Source organism: Lissotriton vulgaris, chromosome 12, assembly GCF_964263255.1.
Source record: "Lissotriton vulgaris chromosome 12, aLisVul1.2, whole genome shotgun sequence".
In the NCBI taxonomy this organism is placed as follows: Eukaryota; Metazoa; Chordata; class Amphibia; order Caudata; family Salamandridae; genus Lissotriton; species Lissotriton vulgaris.
Genome location: NC_141700.1, coordinates 642,602,532 through 642,628,399, shown reverse-complemented (window position 1 = coordinate 642,628,399; position 25,868 = coordinate 642,602,532). Strand labels below are relative to the sequence as shown.

At 45.8% G+C, this 25,868-nt stretch overlaps 2 protein-coding genes across 3 annotated transcripts in view; both read right to left on the bottom strand.

Moving 5' to 3' along the window:
• The window catches only part of PIEZO1 (piezo type mechanosensitive ion channel component 1 (Er blood group)), a 901,942-nt gene that overhangs the window by 452,893 nt on the left and 423,181 nt on the right, over nucleotides 1-25,868 (bottom strand). The gene's annotated exons all lie outside the window — the stretch shown is intronic.
• Nucleotides 3,450-8,093, bottom strand: LOC147677919 (uncharacterized). The gene is made up of 2 exons (XM_086946527.1): nucleotides 6,957-8,093; nucleotides 3,450-3,794 (listed from the first exon to the last, which is right to left on the bottom strand). The coding sequence occupies exons 1-2, from the start codon at nucleotides 8,091-8,093 to the stop codon at nucleotides 3,450-3,452; spliced, it is 1,482 nt and encodes a 493-aa protein (XP_086802653.1).

Below are 25,868 nucleotides of genomic sequence, written 5' to 3'. Positions count from 1 at the left end.
GGCAGAGGGGGAAGGTCCTAAGATGAGGACTTCCGTTTTGTCGGACTTTAGTTTTAAACGGCTGTTCTTCATCCATTCGGCTACTTCTTTCATTCCTTCGTGTAGATTGGTTTTGGCGGTGTTTGGGTCTTTGGTGAGGGAGAGGATCAGCTGGGTGTCATCTGCGTAGGAGATGATGTTGAGGTTGTGTTGTTGCGCGATGGATGTGAGGGGACTTATGTAAACGTTGAAGAGGGTGGGACTGAGAGATGATCCTTGTGGTACGCCACAGATGACTTCGGTGGCCTCTGATTTGAATGGGGGGAGGTGGACTCTCTGGGTTCTTCCGGCGAGGAACGAGATGATCCAGTCCAAAGCTGTTCCTTGTATTCCGACGTTGCTGAGGCGTTGTATGAGGGTGCTATGACAGACTGTGTCGAAGGCGGCGGAGAGGTCAAGTAGGATGAGGGCAACTGTTTCTCCGTGGTCCAGTAGCGTTCGGATGTAGTCTGTAGCTGCGATGAGGGCGGTTTCGGTGCTGTGTTTGGCTCGGAAGCCGGACTGTGAGGGGTCGAGGGAATTGTTGGATTCGAGGAATGCGGCGAGCTGATTATTGACGGCTTTCTCAATGACTTTGGCGGGGAATGGGAGGAGTGAGATGGGGCGGTAGTTCTTAAGTTCAGAGGGGTCTCCTGTGGGTTTCTTCAGAAGGGCGCTGAGTTCGGCATGTTTCCAGCTTTCCGGGAAGGTAGCGGAGTTGAAGGAACAGTTGATGACATCGCGGAGATGGGGTGCGATGATGGAGTCTGCTTTGTTGAAGATGTGGTGGGGACATGGGTCGGTTGGAGAACCTGAGTGGATGGAGTTCATCAGGCGGATGGTGTCTTCAGTAGTGATTGGGTTCCAGGTGCAAAGGTTGTGAGAGTGATGTTTTGGTTCGGATGTGGGGGAAGTGGACTGTTCTTCGGACTGGTTTTCAAAGCTGTTATGTATGTCGGCGATTTTGTTGTGGAAGAAAGAGGATAAAGAGTCGCATAGGTCTTGGGAGGGAGTGATGGTGTTGGTGCCGGCGGTGGGGTTGGTAAATTCTTTGACAATGTGGAATAGTTCCTTGCTGTTGTGGGCTTTGTTGTCGATTCGATCCTTGAATGCTGATTTCTTGGTGGATCGGATCAATTGGTGGTGTTTGCGGGTGGCGTCCTTGAAGGTGGTCAGGTTGTCGGTGGTGGTGTCTTTTCTCCAGGTTTCGAGGGTGCGACATAACTTCTTGGATTTTTTGAGGTCATATTTGAACCAGGGGGCCTTTTTGTTACCTTGTTTGATCTGGTGGTTTTTCAAGGGTGCTAATTCGTCAACGCTGTGGGTGATCCATTGTGTGATTTTGGGGCGGCTTGGTTTGGGTCCGATGAAATGGCAGGAGGGTTTTGGATAAGCGATGTGGTGAGTTGGTTGGTGGTGATTTTATTCCAGTTTCTTTGAGGAATAGGTTGTGGGGGTTTGTGAGTCGTGGTCTTTTTGTAGCTGAAGTGGACGCAGCTTTGGTCCATCCAATGAAGAGCTGGGGTGTGATCGAAGGAGATGTGTTTGCTGGAGGTGAAGATAGGGTCGAGCGTGTGTCCGGCTAAGTGGGTGGGGGTGTCAACAAGTTGTTTGAGTCCGAGATTGGCCAGGTTGTCCAGGAGGGTGGTGGTGTTGCTGTCATTTTTCTTTTCCAGGTGGAAGTTGAGGTCTCCCAGTAGGATGTAGTTCTCGGAAGTGAGGTCATGTGGGCTGATGAAGTCAGTGATGTCTTCGTTGAATTGTGTGCGGGTTCCTGGTGGTCTGTAGATGAGGGTGCCTCTCAGTGTGGTCCTGGGGTCGGTGTGGATCTGGAAGTGAAGGTGTTCGGCGGCCGCGAGGTTGTCGTCGGAGCTGGTCGTGATTCGGATGGTGTTCTTATGGACGATGGCGATGCCTCCTCCTGTTTGGACGGTGCGGTCTTTTCGAATGATCTTGTAATTGTCCGGGATGTCTATGGCGATGTCGGGTGCTGATGAGGCGTTCATCCATGTTTCAGTAAGGAAGGCGGCGTCCGGCGATGTAGTGTCGAGTAGGTCCCAGAGTTCAGTGGCGTGTCTGTGCACCGAGCGGGTGTTCAGCAGGATGCATTTCAGGTAGTTAGAGTCGGAGCTGTGTTTGGGGGAAAAGGATTTGGTGTGGGTTCTGATGCAGGTGAACTTGCAGGAGTGGCAGGCGAATGGTCCATGGGTGTATCCTGGGGTAGCTGTGCAGCATTGTTGTGAGCGTCCGGGGTTGAGGGCAAGGAGGGAAGCGGCGTCATACGTTATGCGGGTGGAGTGGGTTTTGCAAGAACCAGGGGGTCTGGCGCTGGGCGCGGTCCAGGCGCGGACTGGCGTAGACGGGCTTACCTTTGGCGCACCTTCGGCGCGCATGGGGCGCGTCTGCTGCGCGTGAACGCTGCGCGCAAAGGGATCTGTCATATGTGGATAGTGGAAGGGGAGGGGCGAGGGAGGGTCAGCTGGGAGACGGGAGCGGGGTGGAGATCAGGGCAGGGAGGCACAAACAACAACAACAAAAATGGCAGCAAGCCAGTAACCAAACGGGACTGGGGCACGATCGGCAATAGCGCAAAGCAAATGGCAGTGGCGCCGGCACAATCAGGCAAAATAAAACTGCAGGCAGCGCAGCAGCACAAGTTAAAAGTTCAACAAGTGCACCTTGGCAATCAAGCGCTACGATCAAGAATACCCCAGCAATTTATAATTAGTAATAGGCAGGCGGGGCAATCTATCGCTACCAAAGTAAATGAAATAAATATGGAGGCTGAAGCAGTGCAAGGCGAGATCGCTACGATACCAGCAATGAGAGGCAGGGAGCAGCGTGTGGAGCGACCGCTTCTGCAGGGAGCAGGACGGTCACAGCGCAGCCACGGTGGAGCGGGGCAGTAAGTATCAGTGGGAGGGAGGGTCAGCTGGGAGGCGGGAGCGGGGTGGAGATCAGGGCAGGGAGGCACAAACAACAACAACAAAAATGGCTGCAAGCCAGTAACCAAACGGGACTGGGGCACTGTCCCGGGGGCTCAGGAAGGATTGGAGGTTCGACCACTGGAGCGGGAGGGGCCGGCTCAAAGAGAAACACTGGGTCCTTGATTAAAGGTTTTAAGGAGGGCTTTATTGTTATATACGTTTTCTTCATGAACAGGTAAGTAGTCTTTAGTCTCTGGGTTTCGCTGAATGCCGCGGTGCCTTCTGGTCGTGGAAGTCTTTATCTTGATACGTCTCAACAACAGGATTCCACGTGGTACCGGAAAGAAAAGGAAATCAAGAGAAGGCGAATTACTGCCTGCACTCTGGTTGGACACAGACAAGGACCGGGAGTGAGGGACACGCAAACCCCGTGAAGTGCTCCAATTAACTATGAGAGTGACGGAAGGTGCTCGTGCTCAGGTAAGGGTTTGGTTGCAGGAAGTGTTACGCCGGGGGCTGTCTCCGCCTCCCAACCCAACCCGCGACCCGGCCCCGTACCTCTTTAAGCCACGCTCCTCCCGTGGGCGCGTGGCAGGGCGACTCGTCCGACCGTTGGCCTCCTGGCTTGTCGTTTCCGTCTGCTTCTCTTCCTGGACTTGGTTCCGTGCTGCTCTCCTCCTCGGGGGAAACGCCGTCCGTCCTCGATGCCGTGCTTCCTGCTTTTGTCGTCACTAGGGGCGTGACTCCACAATCCCAGCCGTCGGCCTTAAAGGAGCCGTATACATTCACACCTGATGGCCATTCCGTGTCGGGGTCTCCTTCTTCCTCATGCCACGTAGAAGTCTGCGGCTGTTGAGACAAGACGCAAGGTGAAAGGGGGGTGGCGCACCACCAGTCTTTAAATTCAGATGTCTCTTGACAGTCAGACCCGTGACACACCTCCCCCCCTGGCATCTCCCGATCGGGGAGAGGAAACACCCGGGATAAAAAGTCTGCATTTGCATTGTCTCTTCCTTTGCGGTGTTGCACAGTAAATGCATAGGGTTGTAAGGACAGAAACCATCGCAACACCCGGGGGTTGTGGCTACTGTTTTGGTGCATCCATTTCAGGGGGGCGTGGTCTGTATGTAGAACAAAGGGCTTGCCCTCCAGGTAGTAATGCAATTTGTCAATTGCCCATTTGATTGCCAAGGCCTCCTTTTCGATGGTAGAGTATCGGCACTCCCTGGGGAACAATTTCCTACTGACGTATAGGATCGGATGTTCAACGCCCTCTTTGACTTGTGATAGTACCGCACCTATCCCCTGATTAGAAGCGTCCGTGGACAACACAAATGGTTTGCTGTGATCCGGTGATATCAAAACAGGAGCCGTTGTCATCGTGGACTTAAGACGGTGAAAAGCCTGTGAGGCCTCTCTCGATGGGTTACTAAATTCCTTGGCCTTGACGTCTTTGCGGAGCAGATTGGTTAAGGGGGCTGCTAACTCTGCAAAGCCGGGAATAAAGCGCCTGTAATAACCCACCAGGCCAAGAAAGGCTCTAAGGTCCCTTTTGTTATTGGGGAACGGAACTGCTGCTATCGCTCTTACTTTTTCGCTTTGGGGAGCGATGGTTCCTTCACCCAACACGTAGCCCAGGTATTTCACACTTTGAAAAGCTGCTCGCGATTTTCTTGCATTGATGTGTAGACCTGCTGTTTGTAGGGCTTCCAGAATGGTTTGTAAGTGTCTCAAATGTTCCTTCCAGTTCTGACTGTAAATGACTATGTCATCCAAGTAAGCTGAACTAAAGTGTGAATAGGGTTGTAAGACTTTGTTCATCAGGCGTTGAAATGTTGCCGGGGCGCCGTGTAATCCGAAAGGCAGGACGGTGAACTCAAAAGCACCTTCATCGGTTACAAATGCTGTTTTCTTTCTATCCTCCTCCCGAAGGGGGACCTGCCAATACCCCTTCGTGAGGTCAATGGTGGTGATAAATTTGGCGTCTCCAATTTTTTCAATCAAGTCATCGACTCGAGGAATCGGATACGTATCAAAATGCGAGACAGCATTTAATGCACGAAAGTCCATACAAAACCTTTTTGTGCCATCAGGTTTAGGAATTAGAACAATCGGGGATGACCAAGGACTCTGTGAAGGGCGTATGACTCCCAATTCGAGCATGTCCTGCACTTCTTTCCGTACAATCTCTTTTCTTGCTGCGGGAATTCTATATGGTCTTTGTTTTACCACTTCCCCCGGAAGAGTTTCTATGCAGTGCTCTGCTAACTCCGTCCTTCCTGGTAAGTCGGAAAACACTGCTGTATACGGGGTTAGAGTCTCTGTTAACTCCTGCTTTTCCTGGGGAGTCAGCTCGGGGTTCACCACCAACTGTTCTAGAGTAGAGTCATGTCGGACATCCATCTGCCCTACGAATTGTCCCACCCGGGGTAGGGGTCCCAACCACTCTTTCAAGAGATTGATGTGGTAGATTTGTGATTTGTGAGGGGTTAATCGGAGTCTATAGGTAGTGTTTCCGATTTTTTCCGTGATCTGATATGGGCCTTGCCACTCATGCTTATTCTTAGTACTGATGGAAGGCAGTAGCACTAGAGCCCATTTTCCTACGTCCAGGGATCTTAATCTTTTACCTTTGTCATAATTTTTCTTGTATCTCTCATGTTGATGCTCCATGGATGTATAGGCGAGTTCTCTTAATTTACCAAGTCTAGTTCGGAGCTGAGAGGTATATTCCAACATGGATTTTTGCTCCTGGGACGTTTCGTTTTCCCACATCTCTTTGGTGATGTCTAGGAGACTCCGGGGCATCCTCCCATACAGTAACTCAAACGATGAGCATCCTAGGCTGCTTTGCTTTTGGGCTCTTATCACATAAAGTGCGATAGGTAGGAGCCGATCCCAGGCGGGCCCTTCCGCCGTCAGCATTTTCTTTAGTGTTTGCTTCAGAGTCTGGTTGTATCTTTCCACCAAACCATCAGTTTGGGGGTGATACACCGAGGTTTTCAAGTGTTTTATGTCCAATGAGGCACACACCTCCTTCATTAATTTTGAGGTGAAGGGAGTCCCCTGGTCGGTCAATACTTCTTTAGGAAAACCTACCCTGCTGAAAAGTTCCACAAATTTTTCAGCGATGGCCGCTGTGGTAGTGTTCTTTAAGGGAAAAGCCTCCACAAATCGAGTGGCATAGTCCACGATTACCAATGCATATAGAAAGCCTCTTCCCGTCTTTGGTAGGGGCCCTATCAGATCCATGCCCACTCGCTCGAAGGGGACACCAATTAAGGGCATCCTTTGTAGGGGGGCAGCCGGAGGGCGCTGTGTGTTTCTACGTTGACAGACCTCGCACCGGGCACAGAATTCTTGAACATCTTTGTAAATACCCGGCCAATAGAAGCTGCGCAGGATACAGTCAGTGGTTTTTTCCTTGCCGGCATGTCCTGCCATCAAGTGGGCATGTGCAAAGAATAGCACTTGTTCTCTGAAAGACTGGGGAACCAATAGCTGCATCTCTGCTTCTTGGTTGGCTTGTCTGTATAACAAATCGTTTTTGATCAAAAAGCGGGGAAATACTGGAGAGGTCTGATTGTCTGAGCTATGGGCTGTTTCCCAGGCGTTGAAAAGGGATCGGTCTTCAGTCTGGGCAAATCTGAAACTGCGATCAATAACCCAGGGTTCGGGGGATAGGTAGGATGGTATATGCACCCCACTCCTGGTTGTGGAAAGGTGTTCCTTAAATAGGGACAGGAATTCTGGATTGTCGGTCCCCAGGATCATATCTTCAGGCAGGGAATCAACTACCCCTACGCTAACAGTACAGGGGTCCCTATCCTGCGGTGTTAGAGTGATGGAGGCCATGGGGTAAGGCTTCCCGTCCCCATGGACGCACCTGATATATACGGGAGTTTTATGATTCATCTGATCCGGGGTTACGAACCTGGACTGTACCACAGATTGCCTGCACCCTGAGTCTAACAATGCTTTCAATTGGAACCCATTCATTTTTATACTCACGTAAAACGTGCTGCCCATTTCGGCGGAATACATCACAGTCCGGGGCAGGTACCCCACCTCCATGGGTTCCTCATGGCTCTTCCTTTTGGGACACATCCTGGCGATGTGGCCCCACTCGCCACATTCGAAACACTGAGGTCCTTTTGTTGGAGGAACCATCATACCGGGAGGTCTGTAGGGTCGGGGAGCCTCGAGTACTGGTTTTGGCCTTTTGTCCGTTTTGATGATAGGAGTACCTTTGGAGTTTTTTTCTGGCTCCCACGGTATAGACTTGGGTTGGGCCCTGGCATATTGGGATGCCATCTCAATGGCTTGTTCTACTGTCAGGCCTACATGCTGTTTGAGCCAACGCTGGGTCGCATATGGTAATGCCTCCATAAACTGCTCTACATAGATTTTATTCAGTATTTCTTCCTTGGTACATACATCAGGGCGAAGCCATTTGTCAGCCGCCATTTTTAGCCTGAAGAACAGTGTTTTCGGGTTTTCCCCAGGAACCCCTTTTTCTTTTCGGAAACGGACCCTATAGGCCTCCTGGTCCAACCCTAGATGGTCCAATATGACCATTTTAATAGTCGCATATGGGGTTGTCCCCAGGGGATTCGCCGCTTGATATGCAGATTGGGCTTCGGCAGTCAGGAGAGGGGCGAGAAAGAACGGCCATTTTTCTTCGGGCCAGCTCATAGCCCGAGCCGCCCTTTCAAAGTTTACCAAAAAGGCGTCAGGATCCTCACCGGGTACATATTTTTGGAGGGCCATCCCTGACGGATGTGGCGTGTGTACCCGTCCTTCGCCCGTGGCCGCCTGTTGGACAGAGGGTATGGACTTAAGACCCTCTACGTGTGCGGTCATTGTTTTAGTAAAAAGTTCTCGGTCCGCTTGAGCAATGGTGAGCTGGTTCTCCACGGCCCATCCTAACTTCTCCTGCCCTTTTATGAGGTGGTCGATCAGGGTCTCCATCTTGATCTCTCTGATGGATGATGAAGCAGATCCCACTTCTGACACCAAATGTCCCGGGGGCTCAGGAAGGATTGGAGGTTCGACCACTGGAGCGGGAGGGGCCGGCTCAAAGAGAAACACTGGGTCCTTGATTAAAGGTTTTAAGGAGGGCTTTATTGTTATATACGTTTTCTTCATGAACAGGTAAGTAGTCTTTAGTCTCTGGGTTTCGCTGAATGCCGCGGTGCCTTCTGGTCGTGGAAGTCTTTATCTTGATACGTCTCAACAACAGGATTCCACGTGGTACCGGAAAGAAAAGGAAATCAAGAGAAGGCGAATTACTGCCTGCACTCTGGTTGGACACAGACAAGGACCGGGAGTGAGGGACACGCAAACCCCGTGAAGTGCTCCAATTAACTATGAGAGTGACGGAAGGTGCTCGTGCTCAGGTAAGGGTTTGGTTGCAGGAAGTGTTACGCCGGGGGCTGTCTCCGCCTCCCAACCCAACCCGCGACCCGGCCCCGTACCTCTTTAAGCCACGCTCCTCCCGTGGGCGCGTGGCAGGGCGACTCGTCCGACCGTTGGCCTCCTGGCTTGTCGTTTCCGTCTGCTTCTCTTCCTGGACTTGGTTCCGTGCTGCTCTCCTCCTCGGGGGAAACGCCGTCCGTCCTCGATGCCGTGCTTCCTGCTTTTGTCGTCACTAGGGGCGTGACTCCACAATCCCAGCCGTCGGCCTTAAAGGAGCCGTATTCATTCACACCTGATGGCCATTCCGTGTCGGGGTCTCCTTCTTCCTCATGCCACGTAGAAGTCTGCGGCTGTTGAGACAAGACGCAAGGTGAAAGGGGGGTGGCGCACCACCAGTCTTTAAATTCAGATGTCTCTTGACAGTCAGACCCGTGACAGGCACGATCGGCAATAGCGTGAAGCAAATGGCAGTGGCGCCGGCACAATCAGGCAAAATGAAACTGCAGGCAGCGCAGCAGCACAAGTTAAAAGTTCAACAAGCGCACCTTGGCAATCAAGCGCTACGATCAAGAATACCTCAGCAATTTATAATTAGTAATAGGCAGGCGGGGCAATCTATCGCTACCAAAGTAAATGATATAATTATGCAGGCAGGCGGGGCAATCTATCGCTACCAGAGTAAATGAAATAATTATGCAGGCAGGCGGGGCAATCTATCGCTACCAAAGTAAATGAAATAAATATGGAGGCTGAAGCAGTGCAAGGCGAGATCGCTACGATACCAGCAATGAGAGGCAGGGAGCAGCAATGAGAGGCAGGGAGCAGCGTGTGGAGCGACCGCTTCTGCAGGGAGCAGGACGGTGTGCAGGGTTGATGAGCGTCTGATGTTCACAGGGAGCTCTTTCCATTTCTTGTCTGATGTAGGAGAAGGCCCTTTCGCCTGTTTTGATTCTGAAGATGTGGGGGACATCTGCCAGGGCGAGGTCGGTGGAGGGGAGGTTCCTATTGGGTACGTGGAAGGATATTCTCTAGTTGAGGTATTTGGGTCCGATGTTATTAAGGATTTGTAGGTGTGGGTGAGGAGTTTGGAGGTGATCCTCTTCTCGATGGGGAACCAGTGGAGGTTACGTAGGTGCTGGGTCATGTGTTTGTGATGAGACGTTCCGAGGACGAGTCTGGCAGCAGCGTTTTGGAATGTTTGGAGTTTGTGTAGCAGGGCTCTGTTGATTCCGGTGTATAGAGCGTTGCCGCAGTCCAGTCAGCTGGTTATGAGTGCGTGGGTGACGGTTTTTCTGCAGTCGGGGGATCCATTTGTAGGTCTTGTGGAGGATGCACATGCAGTTGAAGCTTGTGAAGGCGACGGTGTTGATCTGGCGGTACATGGAGAGGGCGGAGTCGAGGATGATGCAGAGGTTTCGTGCATGGTCTGTAGGAGTGGGAGGGTTCCCGAAAGCGGAGGGCCACCAGGTGTTGTTCCAGGCGGAGGTGCAGAGTCCAAGGATGAGGACCTCGGTCTTCTCTGAGTTGAGCTTCAAGCAGCTGTCTCACATCCTGGCTGCCACGTGCTTCATTCCTTCCTGGAAGCAGAGTCTGGTGTCTTCGGGGTTCCTCATGAGTGAGAGGATGAGCTGGGAATCGTCAGCGTAGGATACAATGCTGAGCCCATGCTGTCTCATGAACGGGGCGATGGGGGCCATGTAGATGTTGAAGAGTGTAGGGCTGAGCGATGATCCTTGGTGCACTCCGCAGTTGATATTGGTGGGTTCAGAAAGGAAGGGATGGAATCTGATCCTCTGCACCCAGTCGAGGGCAGTTCCATGTACCCCTGCGTCATGAAGTCTGGCTGCGAGAGTGCTATGAGAAACGGTGTTGAAAGCTGCAGAGAGGTCCAAGAGGATAAGGGCCGCGGTTTGTTCCTGGTCGAGTAGCATGTGGATGTCGTCAGTGGCGGCAAGGAGGGCGGTCTCGGTGCTGTGGTAGGTGCTGAATCCGGACTGGGAGGCGTCTAGGATGGAGTTCTCTTTGATGAAGGTGGTCAGCCGGGTGTTTACGAGTCTCTCAGTCACTTTCCTGTACAGAAGGCTTAATATGTAAATGGAAATGATTTTTATATCTGCAGCGACGAGTTACCGGAATAAATGAGTTTCTAAAACATTAATTTCCATTTGTTAGTATTAAATATTTAAAATGCTCGGAGAGTGTGAACTGGTGGAATCCCGGACAGTTTTCACTGTTTTTAAGAGTCTACCTACTCTCTCTCGGATTTAGAAAGCTACTTATTTTTAAAAAGTTTTTAAGAAAACTATTTTATAGTCAAGAAATAATGAATGTGCTTCATCATTTCATTATGTTTACCTCTCAATAAAAAATATTTCGAAGCCAGTAGCCATTCATATACATAGATGCAATAACTGACCAGAATAAGTGGGGAAAAAGTGCCAAAAAATAAATGTCCACGGAGCAACTGTGGAGCACAAATCTATGTGTTTTAAAAAGCTTCTAGCCTCTCTAAAACAATCTACTCCAGTAAGTCTAAATTGGTGATTTTATAAAAAATTTGATGTCCACCAAAATGTTACTATAAAAACTGAGGAGTTAATAAGCAACTGAGAAGATGGGTAGCCTGAGAAAACAGAAGTAGAAAGGTGATGCTGGACTTTGGTAGGGGTCACTCTCATTAACGATTTTTAGCCCCTTTATTAATAGATCATACTTTAAATGACTAAAAACCCATACTTCCCTCACATTATTATCAAATGAGCTGCTTTCATATCTCCAATAATATTGTATTGCTGATTTACTTCATATCCTGTGGAGACTTTTGATTTCGATTCTACAGCTCCTATTCCAAAAATAGGATGTTCAGAGGTGTCTCACTTTCTCATGAGTATAAAATGTTAGTGCTTGAATTGTTTATTGGAACTTTGTGGGGAAATTGTAGTAGACAACTTTGGAAATCATCAACTGACCGACTGCTGCTGCTGTTGTGAGTATTTTAGTCAACATGGCAGACGTTTAGGTTACATGTAGGAGGAAGATATTTGTAAATGTATTGATAATGTGCTCTCATTTTAGCTTCTGAAGCGCCATCCATAATTTCGGCTTCACTCTAGGCCTTCCATAATGTAGAATTCACCTCAGGCCCTCTGACTCCACCAGTTAATGAATACTTGAAAGTGTCCTCTCCACTGAATAACATTGCTTAATTAGAACATTGGAATGTTGAGAGCTCCTCTGGAGACAAATAATTGGATCACAGACAACAGTGGCTGGCATAGGCCTTCTGCTCCTATGTTGCATTTTTTTCTGTTTCTTCTGTTTTCTTTCAGAACATTTTACCCTCAGTGGCTGGAATATTCTAAAAGCATTCTAGCCCTTCTGCCTCAAGCTGCACCAGTTGTTAAAAATTCTCTCCATTGTTATAGGCCATTTCCTACAACTCAGGGAGAGGGCCTTTAACAACTGTTATAGCCCTTGACAGTAGGCCTTAATTCTGTGCTCCAATATAATGTCAACCAATAGATCCTGTGCTTCCTGACCCACAGAATTGCTGCGCCTTAAGGAGTTCAAGGGATTTAGGGCCGCTTATATAAACAGGGTTACCTTAATCATTTTCAGCAAAAAGACCTATATTGTACATTAGAACGTTTGATCTTGCAGCAGTGGGTCCTTTCTCCTTTATTTGAGCACATTGTGCCCATCTTCCTCTTTGTTGAGCTAATCTTAGATTCAGAAGGGGACCCACAATAGCAAAGCCAGGGGAGGATGCTGCTTAGGGAAGAGGTGCCCGCCGATGTGAAAACTGGCCATCCACCCTACAAAAAGGGTAAAACATGATGGTGGTAGAGATACAAAAATATTCGTTTTTGAATTGGTGGTCTTTATTACTGAACTATAATATTTATAAAATTAAGATCTTCTTATTAGATCTGCCAAATTCTTTGAGTGGTGTTAGTGCAAATTTTGTTGAAAGCGTTTTTCTAAATTGGAAATTAAGAAGAACTAAAGGGTGGGAAAACCAGGAAGTAAGACAAGCTGTCCATGCACACCTTGTTTGAAGTAATAGGTAAATGGGAATGAGAACCAAAGCCGTGAATCAATTGTAAAAACAAAAACCCACAAGTTAGATACAAACCAAAAAAGGAAGTATTCTATGAGCAAGAGTAGCTAGCGGTCAATGGTCAGAAAACAAGCTGAATTTCCCAAGTATGCTGATGCCCCTTTCTTGGTGTCATATCTCTACACTTTTAGGTGTGTGTGTTCTTTTTTCAGTAACTGGGTAGCAGCAGTTACGAATAAAGCAAGCTCCACACTGGACATCGTAATAGTCACCCTGAAGGATACAAAATAGTACTCTACAAACTCGACAGTGGAATTGCCATAATCTATAAGGATCCTATTGGCTGCACGACCTCCCCAGATTACTCAACCCTAATAAGGGGACATATCCATTTCCAACTTTACTCAGACAGAAAAAGCACCATCAGAGGCACCCTCGCGTACAGACCACTAGGACCAGGCCCCAGCTTCTGCAACGCCATTCCTGACCTCATCACCATCGACATCAAGCACTACATCTTCTTGTGGGATCTTAACTTTCACTTTGACGACCCAAGCGACTCCAACACAACCAACTTACTGGAAAGTATGAGCAACATCGGCCTCAAGCAACTGGTCACTGACCCTACCACCGTCCGTCAAGTACAACCATGTCTCACAGCTCACCTTGACTGACCAATGCAGCATCCACTTCACAATCTCAGGACCCACCAACACTGTCACCATGCACTCCAGTCCCACACACAGAAATTGAAGAAAAAAAAGATATTGGATGACCAGTGGAACTACGTTCTAAACTCCCACCTTCCAGACACTGCATCCTACCCGGAACAGGTGGTGAAAAACTTCTCCAAGTTGATCACAGAATGTGCTGACACAATCACCCCCTCCAAGCCAGCCAAATCCAAAGGACCCACCAGAAGAGCCAGCAGTTCACAGCGGAACTGAAATCCACCAAATGCAATTGCCAGCAACTAGAAAGGAAGTGGCAGCAGCAAAGACACAAGAGACCATACCACCTTCAAGACAGCACTCAACTAGTACCAGCACCTCCTGAAAGAAACAAAGAAGAATGCCCTAGCAGACTGCATAGAAGCCAGCTTGATCCACAGCAAGGAGCTCTTCACCATCGTAAAAGAATTCTCCAACCCCACAGCCACGACAAACAACTTCCTGTGCGCCACCCTGGTAGACTACTTCCATGACAAGATCTTTATCTACGAAAACTTCAAAACCCACCCCTCCACTGCTGACTGCATCAGCCCGATAACACCCTCCAACACAAACCCCGAACACTGGCTCACCCATCCGGACTACCTCACAACGCAAGCCACAATCTCCATCATGAACTCTTTGCACTCAGGAGCACCCATGGACCCCTGCCCCCAACATGTTTTCAACCTCAGGAGAAAGGAGATTGGCGAGCAGTTCAAAAATGGACTGAGATCTTCCTGCAGGCAGGTGCAGTTAATCACCCCAACAACTCGTATACATTACTGATGGCCAGCCAAATCAGCGACTGGTGACAGGGCACACTTACTTGCTCTATGAAAGGTTTCAAGCACGCTTTCAGTCTTGCAAAAGTCTGAAGTAAAGTAATGTAAATTGACATTGCCTCATGTACACCTAAGCAATGTAAAAGTCACTGTATTTGCCAGACTATGGAAGAACAAGGTATCATCTACTGAGTTCAGTGAAATGAGGAGGTAAACCCGGGCCAAAAAGAGGGAATGAGAAAAGAACCATCTTATCTGAGTGGAAGCAGAGATTGGGTTCCTTCCATTAAAAGACAACCAGTTTCCTCTCCCTATAATCTGAAGCAATGTACACTATTAAGACCATTTTGGCAGTGAGTAGGAACAATATTACCATTTACAGGGGATAAACTTTGGGAACAGAAGAGCTTTGAGGACCAAAGGAAGAGACTAGTGAATAACATCTGACATGAGCCAATCAGGGGTTATTGGGACAATAACTGACTAAGATTATTGGAGGGCCTTAATAGCCGCCTACTGAGTCCAGAAGAATGAAACAATAGACAAGTTTAAAGTTAATTGCTTAAGAATTCCAAGATCTGAAGTTGGAGAAAATGCTTAGGGTGTACTCGTTCAGATACTCATGCTTGCGGTGCTGAGCATGAGACTTTATGGTAGACCGGAATTTGCCCTACTACATTTAGATGAAACTCCATATGAAGTCCCCTTTTTCTGCAGCCCCAGCCACTCACTCTCCAGACCCCTAGGCAACGATCCAGTGGAGCTGTGACCAAGATACTGGTGTGGTGTGGGAAGGAAGTGAACACAGTCTCAATGGTGGGTCTAATTGTAACATGAGAGAGTACCAAGAATGCTAAGGCTACTTTGGTGTGTTAGGATCACTGCCGCTTTTTCTGCTGTATTTTCCTCGAAGCTCTCTACAGAAAGGGAAATGGAGGAGACCATGGGGTCTTCCTCTATTTTAGATAGATAGCAGGAAATAATTTGTCAAGTGTCCAGGTCTAGAAAAATCTGAGCCACTCTTGAAAGTATTGTTGCTAGAGGTGGAGGAAGTACTTTGGTAAATAAATTAGATACAAAGACAAACCCAGAAGGAAGTACCTGGAAAATGAAGCACCCATGTTTCACGAAAAGCAGGAAGACATTTAGACAAAATGTGCAGATGTACGTCATTTATATCCCATAATTTCTGATGATATAGCGGCTGAAGCAATGTGTGTATAACATGCAAGGTGGCTATTTTGAATGGTGGGGAAGGACACACACGTTTCACTGGTTAGAGGCCCATTATCTGAATTCTGAATGCTTGCACAATAGAAACAGAAATGTGTACACTCTAGTTCCCTTTTCCCCATGTTGCCCACTCCTGACTGCATTCATGTTTAATTATCATTAAGGTCACACAACAGTGCCTGCCTTATTTTTGTAGATTAGGGTAGTGCGGAGCCCAGGACTGGTGTGATCCTATCCTAATCTGACCACACGAAGGGCCCACTTTTCAAATATGAAAGCGTGCCACTGTTGGTGGGCATGCAGGAGCCGATCACTGATGACCTAACCTAGAAAGCTCCCTGCGATGGTGAAAGAGTCATTGTTTTTCAAGGACTAGATGTGTGGTGAAGGGGTGGTGAAAACTGTGACTGGATCTTTTTGCATAGAAGGATTCCAGGCTATCAGTCTGTCACTAAAGTTTTTTAGGCACTGCAAAGGTACCAGTCACCTCAAAGACCTAATGAAAGAAAACCTGTGACCTCAAGATGAGGACTGCCAAAAAGTAAACATCACCCTCATGTGTCTCTTGACATGTGTTTAGCTCAGTCTTCCAGCTGAGGGTCTAATATTCTAGAGCCAACAAAAGATTAAGAGCAGCAGCAAATTTCTTTATACACCATTCTCTCCCATGATCTCATACATACGTCGCATCATTGCAATGGTGGCCCTGAAATCGCAGCCACAGAAGACAGTCTGTTAAACATATCAGATAAATATCTGATCTGGTGTCTGTTAGAGAGTCTTCTCTAAGGAGGCACTGTGAATCCAGTCTCCGGAGTAGACAGGTGAAAACAGGAGGATTCTAATGAGTACTGGATGGTCTTGTGGAATATAAAAAGAGGAAAGTGAGATAGGAGCTACAGCAGAGTTACTTTAGTTCCTACAAAATAAAGGACCAAAGTGACCTGCATATCTTTTGATTAAGGGTCCACATAATACATTGGGACTGTAACAGCAAAGTTACCCAAGGAAGTAATGTTCATGGACCGCAAATCAGGAAGTAAAGACCGGAAGCCGGTGGAGTTCACATGCTCAGAGGGACCCAGCGGGCTGGCTTTCAGGGTCTGGTTTACCTTTTCATAAGGGCTTCAGGGTATTATCGAGTGACAGACGTTTTGAGAAGATGCAGATTGCAGGAGAGCAGGGAGGGGTGAAAAATATTCCATCCAAAATAAGATTTTGTAACAGAGTACCAGCAGCTGCTTATCTTTGGGCACAGCTGCCAAGTTCTGATTTTGGCCTATGGGCAAATTTGATAGTTTACTTAGTACTGTAATAATATCTTTCTTCACTAACAACTAGTTATAAATGCCAAGGGAATACTGTCATCACTTTATTAGCCAAGCATGAAATTACTATATAAGGGGAGCGTGGATTGAGCCCGGACAGGAGGGCTGCCTAATCCCGTTGCTCTTCTGGGATAGCCGAGTATCCGGAAATTAATAAAGATCTGATCAGACATTCATGTGACATATGGGAGTGATGTTGCCCTCTGAATGACTGTAGGCTCAGAGCCGCCAAGAATTTGCAATTGGTGTTTCTTCTCGCGAGGCGAGCTGCCAGCCACACAAACCTGGCAGATCGGCTCGGGAACATAATGGCGCCTTCCTGACAACGCGACTGAGTGCTCCCGCTTCTCCTGCGCCTTCAAATAAAATCTATGCCATTTTCAAAACAAGAGGGTAACCTTCTCTCCTATAGTCATCAGACAATTTAGAAGCATCTACAATGCAGTAAGAGACTCAAACCAAGCAGCAATGTAATGCGGTGGGTAATGGTAAAAACACGCGACTCGCAAAGCAACTTGAAAAGAAGATGGAGCCTTAGTGACATTATGGCTGACCACCTACACCATGGCATTTTCCAAATTCTGAGGAACTTTATTTTACAAATTCTGAGGAACTTTACTGTCAACTTGTACTGGCAAGGTTTGGAATACAATAGGAGACTGCACAGCTACTCAGACTAACAGTAATGTGGTAAGTAGTTAAACTACACAGCAAGGTGGCTGGAACAGTAAACTCACATTAACACGGACTCCTAATCTCATCAATCAAAGACATGCTTTGACCAACAATTAAAACCCGAACTTTACATAAGGTCAACTTAAATAGCCATATTGATCCCCGTGGCACAGTCTGATCCTGCGACTCCTGTTCCTCTCAGATCACTGTGCTTGTCTCCTCATATCACACTTCAAGGTATAGCTCCTGACTACCCAGCACAGCAGTTAGCAAGAGTTTGGCTGAATACTGTGACAGACTAGAAATCAAAACACTTCAAACGCAACAGAGTCGTTAAGAAAGTGAAGCTCTAAGTGTGACCCATGCGCCATGCAGTCAGACAGCAATATTAAAAGGACCACATAATTAAAAGCTGGAGAAATGCCTAAATGCCTACATAGTTTTTACTAGTACTACTTGCCAACTGTGACCTGATTTGACAAGTATTGACCTGGTCTGTCTACCTATCCAAGGTCTTTATGTGATAAACATTATCATTGCCTCTAGTCTTAGTCTTCAGAGCTTGTTGAGCAAAGCATCATTGGTTAAACAGACTATTGCACACTGCTTGATCTTAAGCTGTTCCCAAAGCCAGGGTGTCTTCTTAAGATGACCAAATCTAAAAAGACTGAATCTATCTACATATTTTGAGTATTATTGCCATAATACCGGCTAGGGAGCATTCATCATTAGACCATCAGTGCTAACAGATCAGTCCTGCACATTCACAATCCAGAATCCTAAGGGAAGCCTTGAGATACCAAAACCTTCCTTCATTCATTCAAAGAAACCTGGTATCAGTCATATATTCAATATCTAGCCTTATTGACGAGTTTATTCAAACTAAATAATGCTAGACACAAAAGAGAAAGAAAGGGAGATTAAAGGTGACAAAAGAACAGAAACTGACACAAAAGAATGAAATTGGACCCCCAATCCCGGGATCTTCAATTAAAAACAGATCAGACACTTCCTCAAACCTTGATCTGATCTTAGAGAAACTGAATTCGCTACACGAGCTTACCAGCTCCTTCAAAATAAACACTGACCAACTGCAAATTAAGATGCAAGATTTCAGGAAGGAGTTCTAAAATAGGTCTAGCAGACATGAAGTTTAATCCAGAATAAGCAAAACCGAAGGCCAATTTACAATCCCAAACAAAAAGAAATCACAGACAAAAACAAAAATGGCGCTCTCGGAGAAAGACCTTGAAAACCGAAGTAGAAAGGGAAACCTTAAGCTCTTGGAGAAAGAAGGAACAGACCTTGAAAACCGAAATAGAAAGGGAAACCTTAATATCGTCAGTCTCCCGAAGAATGCGGAGAGAGAAGCAGAATGCGACTCATCTTTCTTAGAACAACTGATTCCCCGAACTTTGAATAACGAATTTAAGCAAGACTTCAAAATTGAGGGAGCCCACAGAATACCATCCAGAATGACAGAGCACTGGAAATACCCCACATAAATGATCTTCAAATCCCTCACTGAAATGATTCTGGATTGAATGAAGAAAAGAAAATTCATAACATGGAAAGGCCACGAAATAGGATTATCAGAAGACTACGCTAAAGTAACTGTCAAACATAGGAAGGGCTTCTTAGCCCTAAGAATCATCATGAAATCACTGAACATTTCTTTCTCCTTCTCTGGCCCCTTGACAATGAGAATCACCTTTAATGGAATGTCATCTTTCTTCGACCACCCGTCACATCTGGGTGCAATCGTGGGCAAACTACAGCAAACTGATATGGATGTGGAAAGCATAATGTGATGATGCTCTTTCTTTGTGCATGTTAAACCCTAACTCTGAGTATAGCGCTCTTCAGCTCCTGCACTAACAAGGAATTTCCCATTCACCTACTACTATTGTTGAATAATACTGCAACCATAACATTTTCCTTTTAAGAGGAAGTGTGACCCACCAAATTCTCTACATCGGAATGACAGTGAGACTTCTTGCCTTCCTCTTCTTGTTTTTTTTTTTACAGTGCTCCAACAAGTACCCACACTAACAAACCAACAACAGTCACACTAAAAAACACCCTAATGATCATCCTATACAGTCACACTAAAAAAATGACATGTCCCAACAAGTGTTGTCAATCGGTCTTTCTGATAACAATGATTAATAACGATAAACAATACCTAAAATAGCTTAACAATCACTTGCTCACTTACTTAATCTCATCCTCGACGAATAATGATGCATAACTCTCACCTAATTCCAGAACTAGATATTACTGAATGTTTCTAATGAGCTTTCCTATTGCTTTCACGTTGACTTTTTTTGTACTATTACAAGCGATGTTACACTCATTATTGTCAAGCCCTCAAGCAAGACCTTTTAGCGAGAACACATGTTCGTTTTTTTTAGTATAGCACCAAACTATCTATCTAGCAATCAATCAATGAGTTTGGTTATTCTAAAGTGTGAAGTGAGTTTGGATATTCCTCTTTGTGATCAGCAACATAATGCTATAATGAGTTGACACCTTAAATTGTTCTGCAATCTTACCTTATAAGCGAATGTTGAAAGAATAATGACTGTGGCTATTTATCGACATGGAGATTTCATATGTTTGACTTGGATAACTATCCCTCATGTTTACTTTGACCAATGTTGGCTTTAATAAATTTACCCTAGTTAGACATTGTTACCCATAGCCAATAATTGCTGTTCGCCCACTACAACGCCAGCATACACATATACACTTCCCTATATGGCTTCAATTAAACTAAAATAATGTCACCTCAGCTATTAAAACTAACTCTCCCCCTCTCTATGAAGAGTCATTTTTTAAGAGCTCTTTGGGATCCTTCCACCCGTGGCTTCCACCGCCCCTTCCTACTCCTGTCAGGATGGGCTTGGTGGGCTTGGGGAGTTCTTCTTCTTTACCCCTTTCTCTATCTTCTTTCTCAAGACATAGATGTTTTCCCTTCACTCTTCACCTACCATCTATCACACAAATTTGCTACCTGTAGGTTGTTTACCCCGACCCAATCATGCCACCACGTCAATGAATAAAAGAACAATTTTCCATGCGTGTAAATCGAACAGGAAACCTCTGCTAAAACAATTCCCAACTGTACAAATAAAAATTCTCTATTTTAATGCCAAAGGTATGAACCACCCAATTAAGAGAAAGATTGTGTTGGACTATTGCTTTGGACTCAAAGGAGACAATATCCTTTTGCAAGAAACGAAAATAGATGCCAGAGAAAGCAAAAAATAAGCCATCACTGGATCCAAACTTCTATCTACTCCCCATCACTGCAGAAGACAACATGGAGTCATAACACTTATTTCGAAAAAATCTTGTCTCAATATCCTAGACACATTCCATGACAACAATGGGAGATGTCTAACCCCCGCTGTGCTGGGGGAGAGGGGGGCGCTCACAGTGCTCACATGCTCATGACGAGCTGAGCTAGTCATGAGGCACGGCGCTCCTGTGCTCATGACGAGCTCAGCTCGTCACGGCCACACCCATTCCCGTGGAACGCTCAGCGCAGCAGGGGAATTATCCCGGCATGCGAGCGTTCCACGGCTCATGACGAGCTGAGCTCGTCATGAGCACCGGAGCGCCGTGGCTCATGACGAGCTCAGCTCATCATGAGCTTTCAAGGGGTTAATTACAAAAGTTAAGAAAAACCAAGCCATATTTATGCACAAAAAGCAGATGCTCCTCAATTCTGAATCAGATTAAATAAGGAATTATGTAAACTACCTGATGACTATTATTACCGCAGGTGATCTCAAACTCGTTTTAGACCTGACACTAGATAGGATCTCTTTCTGCACCTACAGGTCCAACAAATTACACAAACATATGAAAAACCTATGTAAACAGCATAACCTGAGTGATATTTGGAGATTACATAACCCCAACAGGGAGCAAGTTCACCTTCTACTCGGACCCACAGAACTCATTATACAGAATTAATTATTTTATGACCAATAACATTATGACTACATACATTAATACCCCCACCATTGAACCAATCTTAATATCTAACCATACGTGTGTCACCATGAAACTTCAGACATCTCACAATACTCCTAGAGGAAAAACAGTGGAGAATGAACAATGAGATCATTTGTGACCCAAAGCTCAGTGATAAATTGATGCTGCCATCAGTGAATTTTTCAAGGAAAACACATCAGAAAACATCCACACTGAAACCCTTTGGGATGCTCTGAAAGCGACAATCAGAGGTGTAATTAGTAAAACAAAAGAGGCCAGGAACAAATCGACAGATAAATGACTAAATGAGCTTTAATCAGAAGCAAAACAAGATACTATGGAGAACATAGAATCCGGACTACTTAAATAAATTAAAACCATTGGAATACGAGTACAACAATATCATTGGTACACATGCCCACATCTGGGTCCAACACAACAAAGAAAGGAAATGTAAAGACTCAAACAAAGCAGGCAGCATGATAACAAAGTATCTTAAACACAGATTGCTTAATTCCTATACTTCTGCTATCAAAATCAAATCAAGTGATACTGTATTAGATACCCAACTAAGGTATTTCAAGACTACTACTCTGAGCTATATAGCCACCAAGCACCCCCACCCAAAATAAATGTCTAAAATACATAAATAAAATATAGTTACCAAGACTCAGTGACCCCCATGAACACCCCTCTCAACCAAAGCATCACGGCTCCAGAGATCTGTGTTACAATCAACTCACTAAAATCTGAAAAAGTTCCAGAATCCAATGGTTTTCCAGAAAGCTTCTATGAACTGTTGAAAGTTGCCCCCTACCACAAATGGAATCACAATACAAATATTTCAGAACATCTGGAGAAATCCTAGGCTCAGCCTCCGAGGCAATGATCTCTGTCATACAAAAAGAAGGAAAAGACCCCCTAGAGGTAAAAAAACTTACAGGCCCACTCCCTTACTAAATGAAAGTTGTAAAATCTGCATGAAAATCCTAGCATTGACACTGGAGAAGGTACTTCCTCAGTGGATCCACCGCACCCAATACGGTTACGTTAAAGTCAGAATCGCATCCGATGATATTAGGCTTTTCTATCACTTAACTGAAAAACCCAAAACACTTTCCTCCCCCACAATGGCCATGGTTCTGGACACAGAGAAGTAATTGGATAAGGCTTCCTGGTCCTTCGTGCATTCAGTCACGTACAAGCTGAACCTGGGCAACAGCTTCAAACGCAAGGTCTTTGCCCTATATACCTGACCTTCAGATCATGTACGAGTTAATGGACACCTCTCCAATAAAATAGGCATTTCAAGGAAGGAGGTAGGATTGTACTCTATCCCCACTACTATTCCTCTTAGCCATTGTACCACTACTGGCTGCACAAAGGGTGAATTCAACCATCTAAATCATCGCCTTCAAGAATGACACATATTTCTACACCCCCTCCCGCCAACTTCGCTCTTCCAGCCAAGCACTCGCCACTGTCCCTCGCATCAACAAAACCACCATGGGAGGCAGATCCTTCTCATACCTGGCTGCCAAAACATGGAACTCACTCCCCGCTTACCTTCGCCTCACCCAGAATCACCTAGCGTTCAGAAAACAACTTAAAACGTGGATATTTGACAAATAATCCCCCTCCCTAAGGTTATCTAGCCCCCCTCCCCTCCCCAAGCGCCTTGAAACCCTCCGGGTATGTAGTGCGCTATATAAATTCTATGACTTGACTTAACTTGACTGTGTACGCAGAAAACGTCCTAATCTCACAAAAAGCGGAGACCGCACTACCTGCGATCCTAGACACAATTACCCTCTATGCAGAAGTTTCGGGATACTCTAAATGTAGACAGAAATGACATTTTTCCTGTCAATAACCCCTGCTTACCTTCCATAATTACCAACACCAAATTAAAGTTGCAGTCAAACCAAATCAAATACCATGAAATACAATGTAAACATAACCTTGGTAATACAAGGAAACTAGCAGAAGAGTCTCTCACCCTAAAGGTTAAGGATTTATTTGCCACGTGGTCCCCGAAATTTCTAACATGGTGGCGTAGGATGGAGCACATCAAAATGATTGCCCCCCCCCCCAGTTAACTTCATAAATTCAATGCTTCCCGCCATCCTCTTACCTAATTTCTTCAAGAACCTCAATACCCTAATATCGATCTTTTGTAGAAAATTTTAAAAAAGCAGGCTAGCCCTGAACAAGCTCAGAATACACAAATCAGTAGGTGGAATTAGCCTACTAGATTTCGGTAAATACCAGCTCGCCATTCTGACCAGACAGTTCACGTGGTGGATCTTACCAAAAAAACAGGACAAACCTTTATGCACATACATCAAAGAGGATCTCTTAAGACCGTTTTCCCTTATATCAGCCCTAGCAATGAAAAAAAGATCAAAATACAACACTCTTACTCCATTATTAAAAATTCAAGGTTCAGATCACACATCCCTCTGGGGCAATACAAACATAACAATAGATGGAAGCTCCCCTGTGTGGCCTAGCTTGGCAAAAAAAGGCATTCTGTATATCCAAGAGCTCAGTGGTGGCCAGCGGCAAACAAAACAGGTGGGCCAACGGCCGAATATATAACCCACTGACAGGCACTAATAAAAACCAGCAGTGCCCTTATGCTCAAAGCCAAAGCTGTCAATTGTGGTTCGTTTTAAACAGTGTTTATAAAGGGCCATGATTGGGAGCTCTGGAGTTCAACCTGAAGACACTGCGAGCTTCTCACAGTGCCCGTCAGTGAGTTAAATGACCTTAAAATAAAAATATTGATTTACCTACAGCCTTGTGCTCGATGCTCTTCTTCATCTCGGCAGCACAGGTTCCCAGAGCTCCAGCCAGCAACTCTCTCTACCAATCCAAATGCTTCTCTCGTGCTGCTCAGGTAGCATGAGAGAAGCAACAAGATTGGCTGATGCAACACTTCTTAAAGCACTGGCGGTCTGGGCTTGCCCTCCACCCAGCTAAGACAGCTTGGATTTGGAGTGTTCAAAGAGAGGGGAGAGGATGAAGCTTTACGGCTAGAGCCATCAAAGCTGGGGAACCGGGTTTGAGTCTCGGCTACAACGCTCGACATCCTGTGATTCTGGGCAAATCACTTAATCTCCCCGTGCCTCAGAAAAATTAATGTGTCCTTGTGTAACAAAACTGGTGCTATGTAAAGAGCTCTGATACCAGATTTCTCGAGTCTAGTTCACGCTATATAAAACTCTCCCCCCACCCCCTCCCCCCAAAAAAAGTGTGCATGTCAGGCCCGCCATCTCAAGACCGTCGGCCAAAGTGATATGCACACTTTAAAGTTAAGTGCACACTATTCCTCCCTGCTGCTGTCCTGCCCTCAGACTTGCTCTGCCAGAATTTAAAATAAACTGAGAAAATAAATCTCTTTTATTAACATTTTATTTATCATGTTTCCTGCTCTCAAGCGGCACTGCTGCTGCAAGACCTGTGCACTCCAAAAATACCCAAACCCTTATCTGAGCTACAAAAAACACACAACCTAAGTAACTTGGACTTTTACAAATTCCTAAAATTAAAGTTGGGCTGAACAAAATCAGGGGAACACACATCTGTCCCCATTAACATAATTACAAAAATGTCTTTCTTACCACATGTGTTGGCCACAACATATAGTAACTTAAACTCCCACAACATAAATAAAATATTCGTCATAGCAATTCAAAGCAAATGGCAAGAGACCTCTATGACAGTTACCCCCCACAACCCCTCCTGAAGACCCATTGAAAATTATATAAAAACTCCCCCATTTTATCCCAATGCAAACTGTGGACACTTTCTGGAAACCCAAGAAACTCTTTACAGAAAGACTCATAGAACCAGATGATTGCTGGAACTGCCACGAGGCCTCTGGCGCACCCACACGGATGCTCTTCGATGCAAACTGCTTGACAAGTTCTGAACAGAAATCACAATAAACCTTAAGGATACATTCCATTCAAAATAATATTAGCTACAATTATCATGCAATAATCCGGGGCCCTGGTCCCTCAAACCTCTTGCAAACATCTCTGCCTCCTCGATCTTCTGTTAACCGTAGCGATCCAAAGCATTTTCTGCGAATGGAAATCATATCAGAATATCTCACAGCATACCTGGTGAGCCAGGGTATGCTTCCAAGAAGCGCTTACAACTCAATTACAAACAAAAACTTGAATCCTACATCCTCAAATAAACTTTGGAATAAAAGTAATTACATATCCAAAAGATAAAACAACCATGAATACCGCCAAAGGATATACTCAAATATCTATCATGTCACGCTAAACTCATGAGGTTCAACACAAATACTCCCCCTCACATACTCACACAAATTAGGGCATTGATTGGATCTTTTGTCCCCCCCCCCCAATCTTTTCCCTACCTCCCCCCCCTTATTTTTTCCCTCTTTTTCTGATATTTGGTTTCTCCTCCGCTCAATGAAGCCACCAACAATGTTCTCTATACGCTCACTCATGCTGCCATTTGAATAACTTAATCAACGTATTAGGCCTTTGCTTATTCTGAATGTATATTTTTCTGTAAATGTCTCTGAATATCATCGGCCAGAAATGAGGGTTTTAAGCTTAAAAACAAAAAATGGCATTGCCTTCATCGCTTGTGCATGGTCTTACCTTAAGAAAATCAATCAAATCTTTTAAAAAGGATTACTCTGCAAGGAACATCAAATCTGG